The sequence below is a fragment of the Marmota flaviventris genome, chromosome 4 (genome assembly GCF_047511675.1).
Source record: "Marmota flaviventris isolate mMarFla1 chromosome 4, mMarFla1.hap1, whole genome shotgun sequence".
Lineage (NCBI taxonomy): Eukaryota > Metazoa > Chordata > Mammalia > Rodentia > Sciuridae > Marmota > Marmota flaviventris.
The window spans coordinates 121,197,856-121,212,113 of NC_092501.1; the positions used below are offsets into that span (position 1 = coordinate 121,197,856).

Sequence of the window (14,258 nt, forward strand, 5' to 3'; positions counted from 1 at the left end):
GGCGGAGGTGGGGGTGGGGGTCTGAAGGGATGGGAGAATCCCGAGCCACTGGGGAGAAACCCGAGCTACTTGGCACTTAGTTTTAGCAATCGGCACTGGAGAAAGGGTGCGGGGCGCACACCAAACAAAACCACCCGCTGCGTTTACCCTCGGAACCTTGCGCCAACTCCTCTACAAGCAGAGTGCTGACCAAAAAAAGAAAAAAAAAAAAAAAAAGGCGGGGGGAAGGAGTTTTAAAAACAAAGGAACGATCCCCCTCCTTTTCCTTTCTTGTTTTCTCCTCTAAGCCTTTCCACATTAAAAGAATTGTCAGAGGCTGGCGGAGGAGCGGCGCTAGGGTAAGGCGGCCATTGGCTGCCCGGCTCGGGTGATTTGCATATCGGCGGTTACAAAGGCGGAGGCGGCTCGCGGCGGCGCAGCTCTTGCCAAGAGAAGGGAGGGAGAGGCGCTGAGTGAGGGCGGGTCCGCTCGTCCTCAGAGCCAGCCTGAGCCGGAGCTGCAACCCACGGAGTTCTCCCGCACAGGGCTCGCAAAAGAGCGTGCTCCCGGGAGCCGGGGACTCTCGGCAGAACCTGCCGCAAACCAGAGAAGACGATCTTCCGTAGCATTTTGAAATAGCGCTTGAGCTAGCGGCATGAGTTCTGTGAGGCGCTGGGGCAGCCCTTGCCTTTTCCCCCTGCAGCTCTTTAGCCTCTGCTGGGTGCTTTCAGTGGCCCAGAGCAAGACAGTCCGATACAGCACCTTCGAGGAAGATGCCCCCGGCACGGTCATCGGGACCCTAGCTGAGGACCTGCATATGAAAGTATCTGGAGACACAAGCTTCCGCCTGATGAAGCAATTCAACAGCTCTCTGCTTCGGGTGCGCGAGGGTGACGGGCAGCTGACCGTCGGGGACGCAGGCCTGGACCGCGAGCGACTGTGTGGCCAGGCCCCGCAGTGTGTGCTGGCGTTCGACGTGGTCAGCTTCTCACAGGAGCAATTCCGGCTGGTGCACGTGGAGGTGGAGGTGAGGGACGTCAACGACCATGCGCCGCGCTTCCCCAGGGCCCAGATTCCAGTGGAGGTGTCCGAGGGTGCGGCGGTGGGCACGCGCATCCCCCTGGAGGTGCCGGTGGACGAGGACGTGGGTGCCAATGGGCTGCAGAGTGTGCGATTAGCTGAGCCACACAGCCCGTTCCGAGTGGAGCTGCAGACGCGTGCGGACGGCGCCCAGTGCGCGGATCTGGTGCTGTTGCAGGAGCTGGACCGCGAAAGCCAGGCCGCTTACAGCCTGGAGCTAGTGGCCCAGGACGGCGGGCGCCCCCCGCGCTCTGCCACCGCAGCTCTCAGCGTGCGTGTGCTGGACGCCAACGACCACAGCCCAGCCTTCCCTCAGGGCGCAGTGGCCGAGGTGGAATTGGCAGAGGATGCTCCGGTGGGCTCGTTGTTGCTGGACCTGGACGCGGCGGACCCCGACGAGGGCCCCAACGGCGACGTGGTGTTCTCCTTCGGCGCTCGCACCCCACCCGAAGCGCGCCGCCTCTTCCGGCTCGACCCGCGCTCGGGTCGCCTCACCTTGGCGGGACCCGTAGACTACGAACGCCAGGACACCTATGAGCTGGACGTGCGGGCGCAGGACCGAGGCCCTGGTCCCCGGGCCGCCACTTGCAAGGTCATCGTGCGCATCCGCGACGTCAATGACAACGCTCCCGACATCGCTATTACCCCGCTCGCGGCCCCGGGAGCGCCAGCAGCCTCGCCCTTCGCCGCCGCCGCTGCCGCCGCCGCACTCGGGGGGACGGACGCGACCTCTTCGGCTGGTCCAGGGACTCAGGAGGCCGGCGCCACCTCTTTGGTGCCTGAGGGGGCGGCGCGCGAGAGCCTGGTGGCGCTGGTCAGCACCTCGGACAGGGACTCGGGCGCCAATGGGCAGGTGCGCTGCGCCCTCTATGGGCACGAGCACTTCCGACTGCAGCCGGCCTACGCAGGCAGCTACCTGGTAGTGACCGCAGCTTCTCTAGACCGTGAGCGCATCGCCGAGTACAATCTGACGCTAGTGGCCGAGGACCGTGGCGCGCCCCCGCTGCGCACTGTGAGGCCCTATACTGTGCGTGTGGGCGACGAGAACGACAACGCGCCACTCTTCACGCGGCCAGTCTATGAGGTGTCGGTGCGCGAGAACAACCCTCCTGGAGCCTACCTGGCCACCGTGGCTGCTCGGGATCCGGACTTGGGCCGCAACGGCCAGGTCACCTACAGGCTGCTAGAGGCTGAAGTGGGCCGCTCCGGAGACGCAGTGTCTACCTACGTCTCAGTGGACCCCGCTACAGGAGCAATCTACGCGCTGCGCAGCTTCGACTACGAGACTCTGCGCCAGCTCGACGTGCGCATCCAAGCTAGCGACGGCGGCTCCCCTCAGCTTTCCAGCAGTGCTCTCGTGCAAGTGCGGGTGCTGGACCAGAACGACCATGCGCCGGTACTGGTGCACCCAGCGCCAGCAAACGGCACTCTAGAAGTAGCAGTCCCCGGGCGCACATCTAGGGACACGGCTGTGGCGCGCGTGCAGGCCCGGGATGCTGATGAGGGCGCCAACGGGGAGCTGTCATTCGACCTACAGCAGCAGGAGCCACGCGAAGTCTTCGCCATCGGCCGCCGCACGGGGGAGATCGTGCTCACCGGAGACCTCTCGCAGGAGCCTCCCGGCCGCGTGTTTAGGGCGCTGCTGGTCATATCCGACGGCGGCCGCCCACCTCTCTCCACCACAGCAACTGTCAGCTTCGTGGTAACAGCCGGCGGCGGACGCGGGCCGGCTGTGCCTGCCAGTGTAGGGAGCCCGGAGCACTCCCGCCCGCCTGGCTCTCGGCTAGAGGCGTCGGGGCCGGCGCTGCAATGGGACACGCCGCTGATTGTCATCATCGTGTTGGCCGGGAGCTGCACGCTACTGCTGGCCGCTATCATCGCCATCGCTACCACTTGCAACCGCCGCAAGAAGGAGGTGCGCAAAGGGGGGCCCCTCCGGGAAGAGCGGCCCGGGGCGGCGGGCGGCGGAGCCTCGGCTCCCGGCTCCCCGGAGGAGACAGCCCGGGGAGCTGGGCCCAGGCCCAACATGTTCGACGTGCTCACCTTCCCTGGCAGCGGCAAAGCGCCCTTTGGCAGCCCCGCGGCCGACGCGCCCCCGCCCGCGGTCGCCGCGGCCGAAGTGCCGGGCTCGGAGGGCGGCAGCGCCACTGGGGAAAGCTCCTGTCACTTCGAGGGGCAGCAGCGGCTCCGCGGCGCGCACGCCGAGGTGAGGCCTTCCTTTGGCTGGGCGCCCCTCTCCGTGCTCCGCGGACAGGCTGGGGGAAGGGAGTCGAGGGGTAGGGGTGGGCTCTGGCAGTGGGACTCTTAAACTATCCCACATGCTTCTTTGTTTCTTGTCCAACCCTCACACCCTTTTCCCCCATTCCTCGCTGCAGCCCTACGGTGCCTCCCCGGGCTTCGGAAAGGAGCCGGCGCCCCCTGTGGCGGTCTGGAAGGGACACTCTTTCAACACAATCTCCGGCAGAGAAGCGGAGAAGTTCAGCGGCAAAGACAGCGGCAAAGGGGACAGTGATTTCAACGACAGCGATTCCGACATCAGCGGGGACGCTCTAAAAAAGGATCTCATCAACCACATGCAGAGTGGTGAGGACTCTTCTTCCACCACCATCATACACACCACCACCACCCCATTCCTCCTTCCCTTCCATTTCTTGCCTCCTCTCAATCTCGGTTCCTGGACCCACCCCCTCTTTCCCACTTTTTATTCCTCCCGTTCCGAATCCAGGCCTCATAGTGAATTTCAACATGCCAAGTAAAGGCACCCCCCCCCCATCCTGTTAGGAATAAGCAGAGATGATGCCAATCTTCTAGGAAAGGAATTCAGCTTATCAATTTCTTTTTTCTTCCAGCGAAAGAAGCTGGGCTGAGCTTTGTGTAAAGACGTCTTTACAGGAAGCAATGTGCCTTTCAGTTCTTAAATCACACCGTTCATCTTTATCCACACTTTTCTTTTCAATCACCCTGAACCTGGCTGGCATTCTTCTGAACATGGAGGCTTGGGTGTGTGTAACCTCGGGAATAATCATTATGCTCTTTCCCTTTTTATGACAGGACTGTGGGCATGCACTGCTGAGTGCAAGATCCTGGGCCACTCCGACCGTTGCTGGAGCCCATCCTGTGGAGGGCCCAACTCGCATCCCCCACCTCACCCACCAGCCCAGATGTCAACCTTCTGTAAGAGCACGTCCCTGCCTCGGGATCCTCTGCGCAGGGACAATTACTACCAGGCCCAGCTGCCCAAGACAGTGGGACTGCAGAGTGTCTATGAGAAAGTGCTGCACAGAGACTATGACAGGACAGTCACTCTCCTCTCCCCTCCTCGTCCAGGGAGGCTCCCAGATCTTCAAGAGATTGGGGTACCCCTCTACCAGTCCCCTCCTGGAAGATACCTGTCTCCAAAGAAGGGAGCCAATGAAAATGTGTAATCCCATGCTGCATGTCTTCACACACATATACAGGTCACTCCGAGAAGCCCCTAAGTTATTGACCGGTTTCAGTGTTGTATATATAAATATGCAAGATGTGCCTTAAAATGAAGTTGTTGGAAGCTATTTCCAATCACATTGGTACTGTTTGGTATTTGCAAACAAAAATGTAGTTAATGTAATTTTTATGAAATGTGTGCAGTATTTAATTTTTCTTATCATGCTATTGACTTTAATTTCACTTGCAGCTTGCCATTTTCTTAGTGTTTTTAACCTGTACATTGTGTAATGTAATGTTTGTATATAATGAAATTTTGTTATATTTTTATATAATAAAAGCTAAAGTGGAAGTTATTGCCAAAGGAACTGTCTGTAAGACAAAAAAACAAAACATGTTGGAATTACTCAATGGAAATTTATCTTTCACCAGAAATGACCTAGTGTTTGAGAAGGTTTGCCTTGCCAAGTATAACTTGTATATCTTGAGTCTGTGGTAGATTTCAAGTTCAATGTTATTTAATTACATTTGGTTTTCTGTAAACCGTGTCACTTATAAGCACAGTAATAAAGGATTTGTCATGTGTTTGAAGAATCTGCTCATTGCTTTTCATGAAATTGTCTATAGTCAGATATTCACTAATAATTTTGGTGCCAGGATTAAATCTTCTTTCAAGTGCTAATTATTTGGGCATTATAATTGTTTATGGCAATATTAATCCTGTGGGATTTCAAGTATTACAAAATCTCAGACAAGAATTTAAAATATTTGTTGATTGTATAAAATATATACATCTCCATATACATTGATCACTATAAAATCCTTTCCCTCACCTATTCACTCAACACATATTTCTAAAGCATCATCAAAAAGTGGAGAAAAGGCCTAGTGTAGAGGTACATGCCTGTAGTTCCAGGTACTTGGGAGGCTGAGGCAGGAAGATTACAAGTTTGAGACCACATGGGTGACTCTGTCTCGAGGATTAAAAGGAAGGGTTGGGGATTTAGTTCAGAGCACTTACCTAAGGTGTACAAGACTGTGGGTTCCATCCCCAACACACACACACACACACACACACACAAAAAAAAAAAAAAAAAAAACTGTAGGAAAGCTAAGTATGAGTTGTTCATTCACTAACATATGTAGAGATTTTACTTGTAGCCAGTAACTCCTTTATGAACCTGGATTTGAAGTGAAGAAGACTATCTCTAGGAGATATCAGGTAAAATGTCAGTATCAAAAAGACAAGGAAAAGGATTGGGGGCATAGCACAATGAGAGAGCACATTTCTAGCATACACAAGGCCTAGAGTCAATCCCCAGCACTGGGGAAAAAAATAAAATAAAAAGAAGTTTATGGGTGAAATGAGGAGATGCAAGCTTGAAGATATTCTAGGGAAAAGAAAATATGGCGGGGCTGGGGCTATGGCTCAGCGGTAGCGCACTTGCCTGGCATGTGTGAGGCACTGGGTTCGATTCTCAACACCATATATAAAATAAATAAAATAAAGGTCTATCAACAACTAAAAAAAGAAAAAAGAAAAGAAAAGATGGGGCTTTGTCGAACAAGACTGATAAAACAATAATTGTCAATAGTAATATGGATACATGTTGGCGTGGCGTAACTACCCTTACAGTCTATTTGTGTTTGTGTTTGAAAATGTGCATAATGGAAGATTTTCAAAAGATAGTCAAGACACCTATGCCTGTTTTCTATGCATTTCATTTGAAATCAAAATGATGATGATGATGATGATGATAATGAAAGCTAACATTTACTGAACAAGCTTTTATACATACAAACAGAGCTCTCTGCAAAGCACTCTGTGTGAATTATCTCATTTAATCCTCAAACTTCCTTCATGCGAGGAGAACCATCATTAACTCCATTTTACATAAGAAAACTGAGGCACAAGGAAATTAGATAAAATGCTGAAAGTCACTCAGCTCACAGGTAGCCTGAGGCTGGGGCTGCAGCTCAGTGGTGGGATATTTGCCCAGCATGTACAAGGCCCTGAATTCTATCCCTAGTACCATCAAAACAACAACAACAAAAATGTACATAAGTGGCCAGGGTGAGATTCTAATCCAGAGTTCTCAGAATGAAAAATAAAATAAAGCAATGAAAGAAGTTTGGCTGGCTTTTTTTTTTTTTTTTTTAACTCAAAGAAACAAAGAGGTGAAAAAGTCCCAGTGTGTGGCCTTTACTGCCTGGTTATTGTTTAGTCCTTTATATTTGTGAAGTGCCTGTTTTCCTTTATTACTAATTATAGAGTGTGAGGCACTGTAATGAATAGAGGAGCCCTCAAAGCTGCCTGTTGAAGTAATAATTGAAACCAGTGGTGGCTCCAAGCTAAACAGCAGGTCGGGCACACACAAGCGCTTTGCCTCCCAAGGCCTGTGCAAAAGTGCAGCAGTTTCTGCAGGCGACTGAGCTGCACATGCGCCTGACAATCTCAGGCTACCCAGGCCTCCAGTTCCAAAGAAAATGTAGGATTTAGAGAGGTTACCAGAATGATCAGGCCTGGTGGGAGAGACCCCCTGGTTGATCTGAAGCTATATGTTTGAGTCAGTCAGAGCAGAGGGACAAATGAATAATCCCATCCTGCAATCTAAAAGCAGCCAATCTCTCTGCATTTGCTGTTTGGATCCTTCAAAAGTAAAATGATGTTCATTTCTTTTTTTATTTTGTACTGTGCAAGCTATTTTACTGCTCAAAAAATTAGGGATTCACAACCTCTATGACTTCACTGTTTCATTTTTTCCCCTTAGAGAAATGACCACTAAAAGGCCTTGCTTCAGCCTGGAACCTTTACAAAAATCAGACATACAGCTCAACCCTTAAAATTGTTTGAACAAAAATGAGGAGAGGAAAGCTCTCCTAGGGACCAGCAGCAGGAACCCTCAGAGAAACAGGAGCTGCATGGGAGAGGCTTTCTGCTTTTCTCTAGAAATGCTTACTCTCAAGTATATTTTTAAGAAAATGTATTGTTTAATTAAAATAAATGAGATAATATAAATGCAGGACATTTAAGACAAAGCCCAGCCTATGGTAAGTTCTCACCACACCCTGTGCTTTTTCCCCTTTCCGTGCCCCACTTTGACACCAGCCTCCACTTTAACTATCAGCACAGTCCCACCCACTAAGGAAGAAATGGACCCAGGATGTCTGGCCTCATTCTGACCCTGTTTTCCTCTCCACTTCTTCCATTTTCACCAAGTAAACTAGAGCCTCATGTGTATTCAATACTCCACAAACAAGCAGGCTGAAGTGAACATCACATATAAACTCACAAGTGTTACAGGTTTGTGATGGCAACAAAAATACCTCTCTGGAGGTGGAGGCCAGGGATATAGGAAGGGCCTCAGGGAAAATATAAGTCACCTTGAAAGAGAAAGCTAAAGCCAGACTTCACCTGTTTCACATCTTTGTCTCTAGCCCCATTGACTTGGACGCCCTACACTTCTTCCTATAATAAAATATCCATCAAAGAAACCACTTCAGAAAATTAAAATGTAAGTGGTTTCAACATCTATTGAAAAATGCATTCTGAAATAGAATGAAAACAGGATGCATGTCTCCAAATGCAAATATATATGCCTATAGAGAGAAGGGAGAATATATATATATATAAGTAAATCAGGATAAGTTCCATGCCACAATTAGCTGGCCATCAGGCTTATTCGCTTGGCAAATATAAGCTTCTATTATCTAAAAATTCCATTTAGAAAACAAGCATATTCACTTTAGCACTGAATTCAGTAGCAACAGTATAATTGGAAATGCTGCAAGTTTTGAAAGCAAATTGAAGCAAAGAAATACTCGAAGGACCACTGGGCTCTGCAAAAACTCAAGAGAGCTTTGAAAACGTTGTCTTGGTTTTCAATAGCTACGCAATCACTCAAAGAGTATTTATTACTTCTTTCTTCAAAGGGAGACAATCTGCAGCAGAATTCAACAGGTTCAAAATCAACTAATAAGTGAACAGCAGGTAGAAGGAGACACCAGGCTATTTTTAAAACCATCACTTAAGCCACCATATTAAATGTGCTCTTTTAGCAGGGAGAAAAATCTTCATTCATTATCAGAGTTCGAACTTGCTCCCACAAACCCTGTTTAAGGGATTTCAACATGTCAAGTTGAAGCCTGCACAGTTTAACACAGGATCAGGAGAATTCCATTTGCCAACCCCATATGACACTTGGCTATATCACAGACACCTCCAACTCAGCATGTCCAAAGGAAAATCGTCTCTTCCTGCCACCACGAACCCCACACCATCTGCTGAGAGCCATAGCCAAGTAGGAATGATGCATGGCATTTTTGGTTGAAAGGTGACGCCAGCAAGCCATTGAGATGATATGATTATGTTAAGATCTGCATTCAAATGGATATTAGACCCCTGCTGTCCACCTTGGCCTGCTACTTTGGAGCTCTAGTGGGACTCCCAGAGAGTTCCCATTGGTTGGGGAAGTGCAGTAGGAGGGATTTCCGGAGGAGGGATTTGTCTGTTGGTGTAGTGTGGCCTGGGAGAACGCCAGTTCGGCATATTTCCCGGGACATTGCGTGGCATTGGCGGGAGTTTCAGAAATAAAGTTTGTTCCTGCTTGAGTGGCTCATGATTTTGTGCCCAGCCAGACTGTGGCAACCATCCCTCTGGCAAGTGTTTTAAACTCAATAAATGCAAACACAAACTCAAAATACAGAAGTCGCTTTAAGACTTCACCCTGTTTCTTACTCCCAACCTCCAATCAAGATCTATTCATTCTACCTTTCAAATATTGCTTCATGGTTCTTTCACTCCACTATAGCAGATATGATACTACTGCCCACGTCCCCTTTGCTGACCTGAGTCCACCTAAGATATAGTGGACACTTCTGGTAGCACTATGACAGTGTCTATCTCAAACACTCTTCTCTGCTGCTTGAGATTTGCTAAGGGCCTTTGGCCATACTGAAGCTTGTTCAGTCTGTGCACAAAGAGGTGTGGAAGGGGATTCAAGGCCCACAGGGGCAACCCTCAACCAATGAGTGATGGGAATTGGCAGATAATACCCCAGCTTTCCCATCCCTTGGAGGAGCCATTTTAAGCTGTGTTCTACACATTTTCCTGAGGTTCCCCAGTGAATTTGAGCCCCAGGTGTCCACAGCAGCAACCCACTCAGTAACACAGCTTCTGTTGGCTTTCCAACCTTCCCCTGTCTCACTTGCCCCACTCCCTCACTGTGTGCTTCCTGGGATCACCTCCCAAGGAAACCAAGGGCTCCTCCGCACCTCCTCAGCATTGTCCAAACTGAGAGCAATTGCCACTCAACTTGTCTGTCTTCCCTTGATAGCCCATAGAGTCAAGGACTGTCTGCATTTTCATCTGCAATATCCCCAGCACCCAGTCTTTCTTTCAGTGTCTGCTTTTCAAAAAACTGTCAAAATTGAACAACAGTTCATGTGTTGGAAACTTGGTCCCCAATATGGCAACATTTGGAGGTAATAGAACCTTTAAAAGATGGGGTTTAAGGAAAGGTTATTCGGTAATTAATCGGGTTGCCATCCCTGGAAGACTCCAGTTAATTGCCAAGGGGATCCCCTGTTAGTTTCCAAGAGAATAGGTTGTTATAAAAGAGCAAGTCTGACCCCTCCCTGCTCTCTGGCTTCTTGTCTTGCCAAATTATTTGTCCCTCTCATTCCCATTCCTCCCATGATGCTATCCATGATGTAATGTAGCCAAGGGGACCTCGCCTGAGGCTCAATCAATTGAACCATCTAATCATACACTTTCAACCTCCAAATCTGTGAGCCAAATAAAACTCTTTTCTATATGAAGTATCCAGCCTCAAGTGTTTTGTAAAGTAAAATGAATTAATTTAGGTTTCATAAAAATCAGAACATTTACTCATTTATTTTTAGTGTATACTGTGTTCTAGTAATGGTATCAAGTACTTTATGGGTATTAGCTCATATAATCTTCATGAGTTTACATTGTATCATCTTTAGGTGGGGAAAATAAGGCTTAGAAAGAAAGGTCAGGTAATTTGCCACAGGTCACACAGCTAATATAAAAAGGAGCTAACATTAAAATCAAGATCTGGCTGATAAAGAATGAGGTATATATCTCCTTACTCAAACCTTCATTGCTTTTTTTCCTGGGTTCCAATAAGACTCTCTTATCTGCTCTCAGGATTCACTACTTGTCCTCCACATTGCTCCCATAAAGATCTCCGATCTTGGCACTCTTCTGACTCACATCCTCATGACTTCACATCACCCTTAGGATGAAGTTCAAAGTGCGGCTGATGGCATCACCAGATCCTTCATGTTCTGGATCCCTGCCTCCCTCCCCAGCCTCAGTCCAGCTTCCACCTTCCTCCCCTGCCACCTGCCTCACACATAACTCCTCCACCAGAAAGACCTACTTGTGCTACACCTGTCCATCCTGGTCCTTCTGCTTGGAATGACTTTCTATTTCCTCTTCTCTCTCCACCCATGGTTTCTCTTCTCAGGCCCATTTTTGTTATCCTTCAAACTACTGAAGGATCACTTCTCTACAGAAAACTTCTGTGTCAGGTGCAGTGCCTTTTCCAACCCCTTCCCCCAGCCAGGAAGGGCTATGTGCTTCCTCAGCACTCACCAAACTGAGGACAATTGCTCTACTTGCCTATCTTGCCCTGCCAGCCCATGAAGTCAAGGACTGTCTGTGTCTTTCATGCCCACATCCCCACCACAAGGTACACTGGCTGGTACAGAATAGGGGTTCAATAAAAAAGTGCTTGCTGATTGGAATGATTCCCAGAGCCAAACACAAAAGGTCATAGCCAAAAGACTCTGCATTCACAAGCCAACATATCTCCCCACAGATCTGTGCTAAATATGCCTCTGAATCAGACACAACCAATAGATTCAGCATTTCCTGCACCCCAGCTACTCTAGTGTGTGGATGATGCAGAAGCAGCACCAGCCCTGGCCAAGCACAAGTCACCTTACCCACTGAAGGTCAAGCCCTCCCCACTTCCAGTCTTAATGCAGCAGCATCTCTTTAGACCTGACTCAAGAGAGTTTCAGAAGTTTTTGAGCGCCATATGTCTAGCTATTTGACATAATCTTGTTCATTTTGGTACCTAAATCCACATACACCAAATAATACAGACGATTGTCAAAACTTCCACTTTATTCCATGCAAAGTTGATGAAAACATCAAATTCTTTTCTCTGCTAAATGCTGGATATTAGTCTCTTATTTACTGGAATTTTATTTGTTTTGCCAAATTTTCTGCCTATAAATTCTAAGAAAGCCACAGAGAGGTGAGGCTTTGTTTCTAATGAATGTCACCAGATCATAAGGGGAAGGGCTGGGTTATTGAGGGTGGGGAGTAGAATCTCATTTTCATTCAGTAACTGGCTTTCAGCCATCACTTAACCTCATTGTGATTCATTGTGCTTATCAGCCCAAAGCCCTTAATCACCACCCTCACTGGAAGTCTGAGAACAACTAATGAAGATACTTAAGTGCCTCCAGGAATGCTAAGGACTCAGGCAGCCAACCTCCTACACTAAAGAAATTCAATGTCACCATTCTGTCCCTGATAATCTTTTTTAAAAAATATAATTTTTTAGTTGTAGATGGGCACAATACCTTTATTTTATTTGTTTATTTTTATGTGGTGCCTGGAACGAACCCAGTGCCTTACGCATGCTAGGCAAGCACTCTACCACTGAGCCATAACCCCAGTCCCAACCCTGATATTTTAGTCTGTGCATGTAGTGGCATATCTCAAACTGTTACATACAAAAGCTAGTAAACATCACATTCTACATAAATATCTAGATTTTTTTTTTCTGAAAGCTCGGTCTTTGTCCCCAATGCCAATCTAATAACAAGGACATGGTTTTGAGAAAAAGAAAAAAGAGGTTTTATTGCTTTGCTAGCAAAGGAGAAACACAGGAGACTCCTATTCCAAAGGCTGTGATTCTGCCCATCAGCATGAACAGGGGGCTTTTAAAGAGGTGATTCAGAGAAAATGAGATTAGGGAGGAGAGATCCAGAAGGAGAAGATAAGGGGAAAGAATATCAGGAAGGAGGTTAGGGAAAAGATCAGTGAGGAGAAGATCAGGGAGAATAAAGTTGGGGGAAAAAAAATGCAAGTTTCAAAGCCACAAGAGAGATAGTCAAAGCATCAAGTGAACCCCTATTACACTTTGAGGTACCCCTATGGGATTCTTAGATATCTCTATAAGTCCTTCAATTCCTCACCTAATTTTTAATGATTGTCTTAAATCAAGTCCTGGAAAGCACAAACTGAGATGGAGAGTCTTGTGAAAATCAATTACTGAGGAAGTGCTCTTAGAAAGGGAGAGAAGCAATCAAAATAGGGCAGGGGAAGAAAGCTCATCAGGCAGGCTCTTAGCTTCATCCTGATCCCTACCCAGAGCTCTGGACCACCAATCAGTCCTCTCTTGAGGCAAGGGGCTAGCCTTTGGACTGTGTTGTCTTAAAGTAACTACTCTGTCTTAAAGGAAATAAGAAAATGATTTATTCTAAGCCATATATGAGAGGCCATGGCCCTAGAACATGGATCAAGTTACCATGAATGACATGTTCTGCAGTGGAAGAGGTTACATGAACTTTTACAGCCACAGAACAAAAAATTCCATAAATCAATACATTTGATAAGTACATTGGTAAGGCAGGGTAGGGGGTGCTTTTCTACAGGTTTCAGATGTTATAGCAGTCTTACTTTAGGGTTGATAGAACATAGAAGTCTGCTAAGCTGAGGGCTAAATTCCAACAGTTTTACCTAACAGTCATAGGATATTAAGTCAATATAGAGACTTTAAGTAAATGGCTGATAAAGGTACTACAATAGCCCAAGATGATTTGGATTCTTGGCCTATAATATTCTATGCCTTCACAATTATGATATTATAGATATTTAAGGTCAAATAGTCTGCAGCATCTTTAATATTGTTACAGAGCCCAAGTTCAGAAGCTCAGCCCGTAGAAAAACCACTGCCCCAGAAATGGATATTAAGGAAGAAAAAAAGGCTTTATTTAGAAGCCAAAGGATGGAGAAGCAGGAGCTCAACTCACAAGTCAACTTCTCAACCCCAAGATTATCAGGAGTTACAGATATAGGGTAGGAATGATGAGGGAGTGAGATGGGCTAATGAATATCTTTTCTGGGAGTGGGCAGAGATCTTCTAGGAACTTGGGTGCCACCTCTTTTCACTCCTTTCATGGTGTAGTGTTTTCCGTCATGGTGACTTTAGCCTTAAAGGGAGAGGAGAGAAACTAGGGCAAGCCCAGATCAAGTTAACCATGTATTATAGTCCTAGACAAAATATTTCTCAAATAATCAACTTGTTTACATGCGGAGCTGAGTACAATATGGCCCAAAGGTTAAGGCAGAAAAAGAGAAAGACACAACATAAAAGCAGAGATGCTTAAATCTTTTCAGCTCATCCCAATCACCCATTGGATGTTTGTAGCCCCAAGTGGAGAGTCAGTGTTTTCAGCAAAAACCAGACCCTCAAAAATAACCTAGGCTACTGCTATCATCATAACCCCACATCAGTGGCACTGTCTACAATAAAACTAGTGGGAGACCAAAATGTATTGCCCAGCTGTATGATCTTCAAAATTAGTGATTTTTTTAAGTCAACTAAGAGCAAGTGAAGTTAGAAGGTTTGTTTAGGATTTTCTCTGTCAAACTATATGTGCAACTTCTTCAGAGAACCTCAATTCACATCGCCGTGTCCGTCATTGCCCTGGATTGAGGGATGGAG

The 14,258-nt window shown here is 47.6% G+C and overlaps 1 protein-coding gene across 2 annotated transcripts; it reads left to right on the forward strand.

Annotated features, from left to right (window-relative positions):
• The first annotated feature begins 634 nt into the window (after window positions 1-634).
• Window positions 635-4,484, forward strand: LOC114087416 (protocadherin-8). 2 transcript variants are annotated; one of them, XM_027928901.3, is made up of 3 exons: window positions 635-3,265; window positions 3,435-3,642; window positions 4,111-4,484. In XM_027928901.3, exons 1-3 carry the CDS (start codon window positions 635-637, stop codon window positions 4,482-4,484), a joined length of 3,213 nt encoding a protein of 1,070 aa, XP_027784702.1. The 2 variants fall into 2 exon arrangements, with proteins under 2 accessions (XP_027784702.1, XP_027784703.1); XM_027928902.3 differs by having other exon boundaries at window positions 635-2,974.
• The last annotated feature ends 9,774 nt before the right edge of the window (window positions 4,485-14,258 follow it).

Excerpts from the sequence above, each read along its gene's own strand:
- LOC114087416 (XM_027928901.3), top strand. The coding sequence starts at position 635 with ATGAGTTCTGTGAGGCGCTGGGGCAGCCCTTGCCTTTTCCCCCTGCAG. Across the intron at positions 3,266-3,434 it reads TCCGCGGCGCGCACGCCGAG|CCCTACGGTGCCTCCCCGGG; the intron begins GTGAGGCCTTCC and ends TCCTCGCTGCAG. Across the intron at positions 3,643-4,110 it reads CATCAACCACATGCAGAGTG|GACTGTGGGCATGCACTGCT; the intron begins GTGAGGACTCTT and ends TTTTTATGACAG.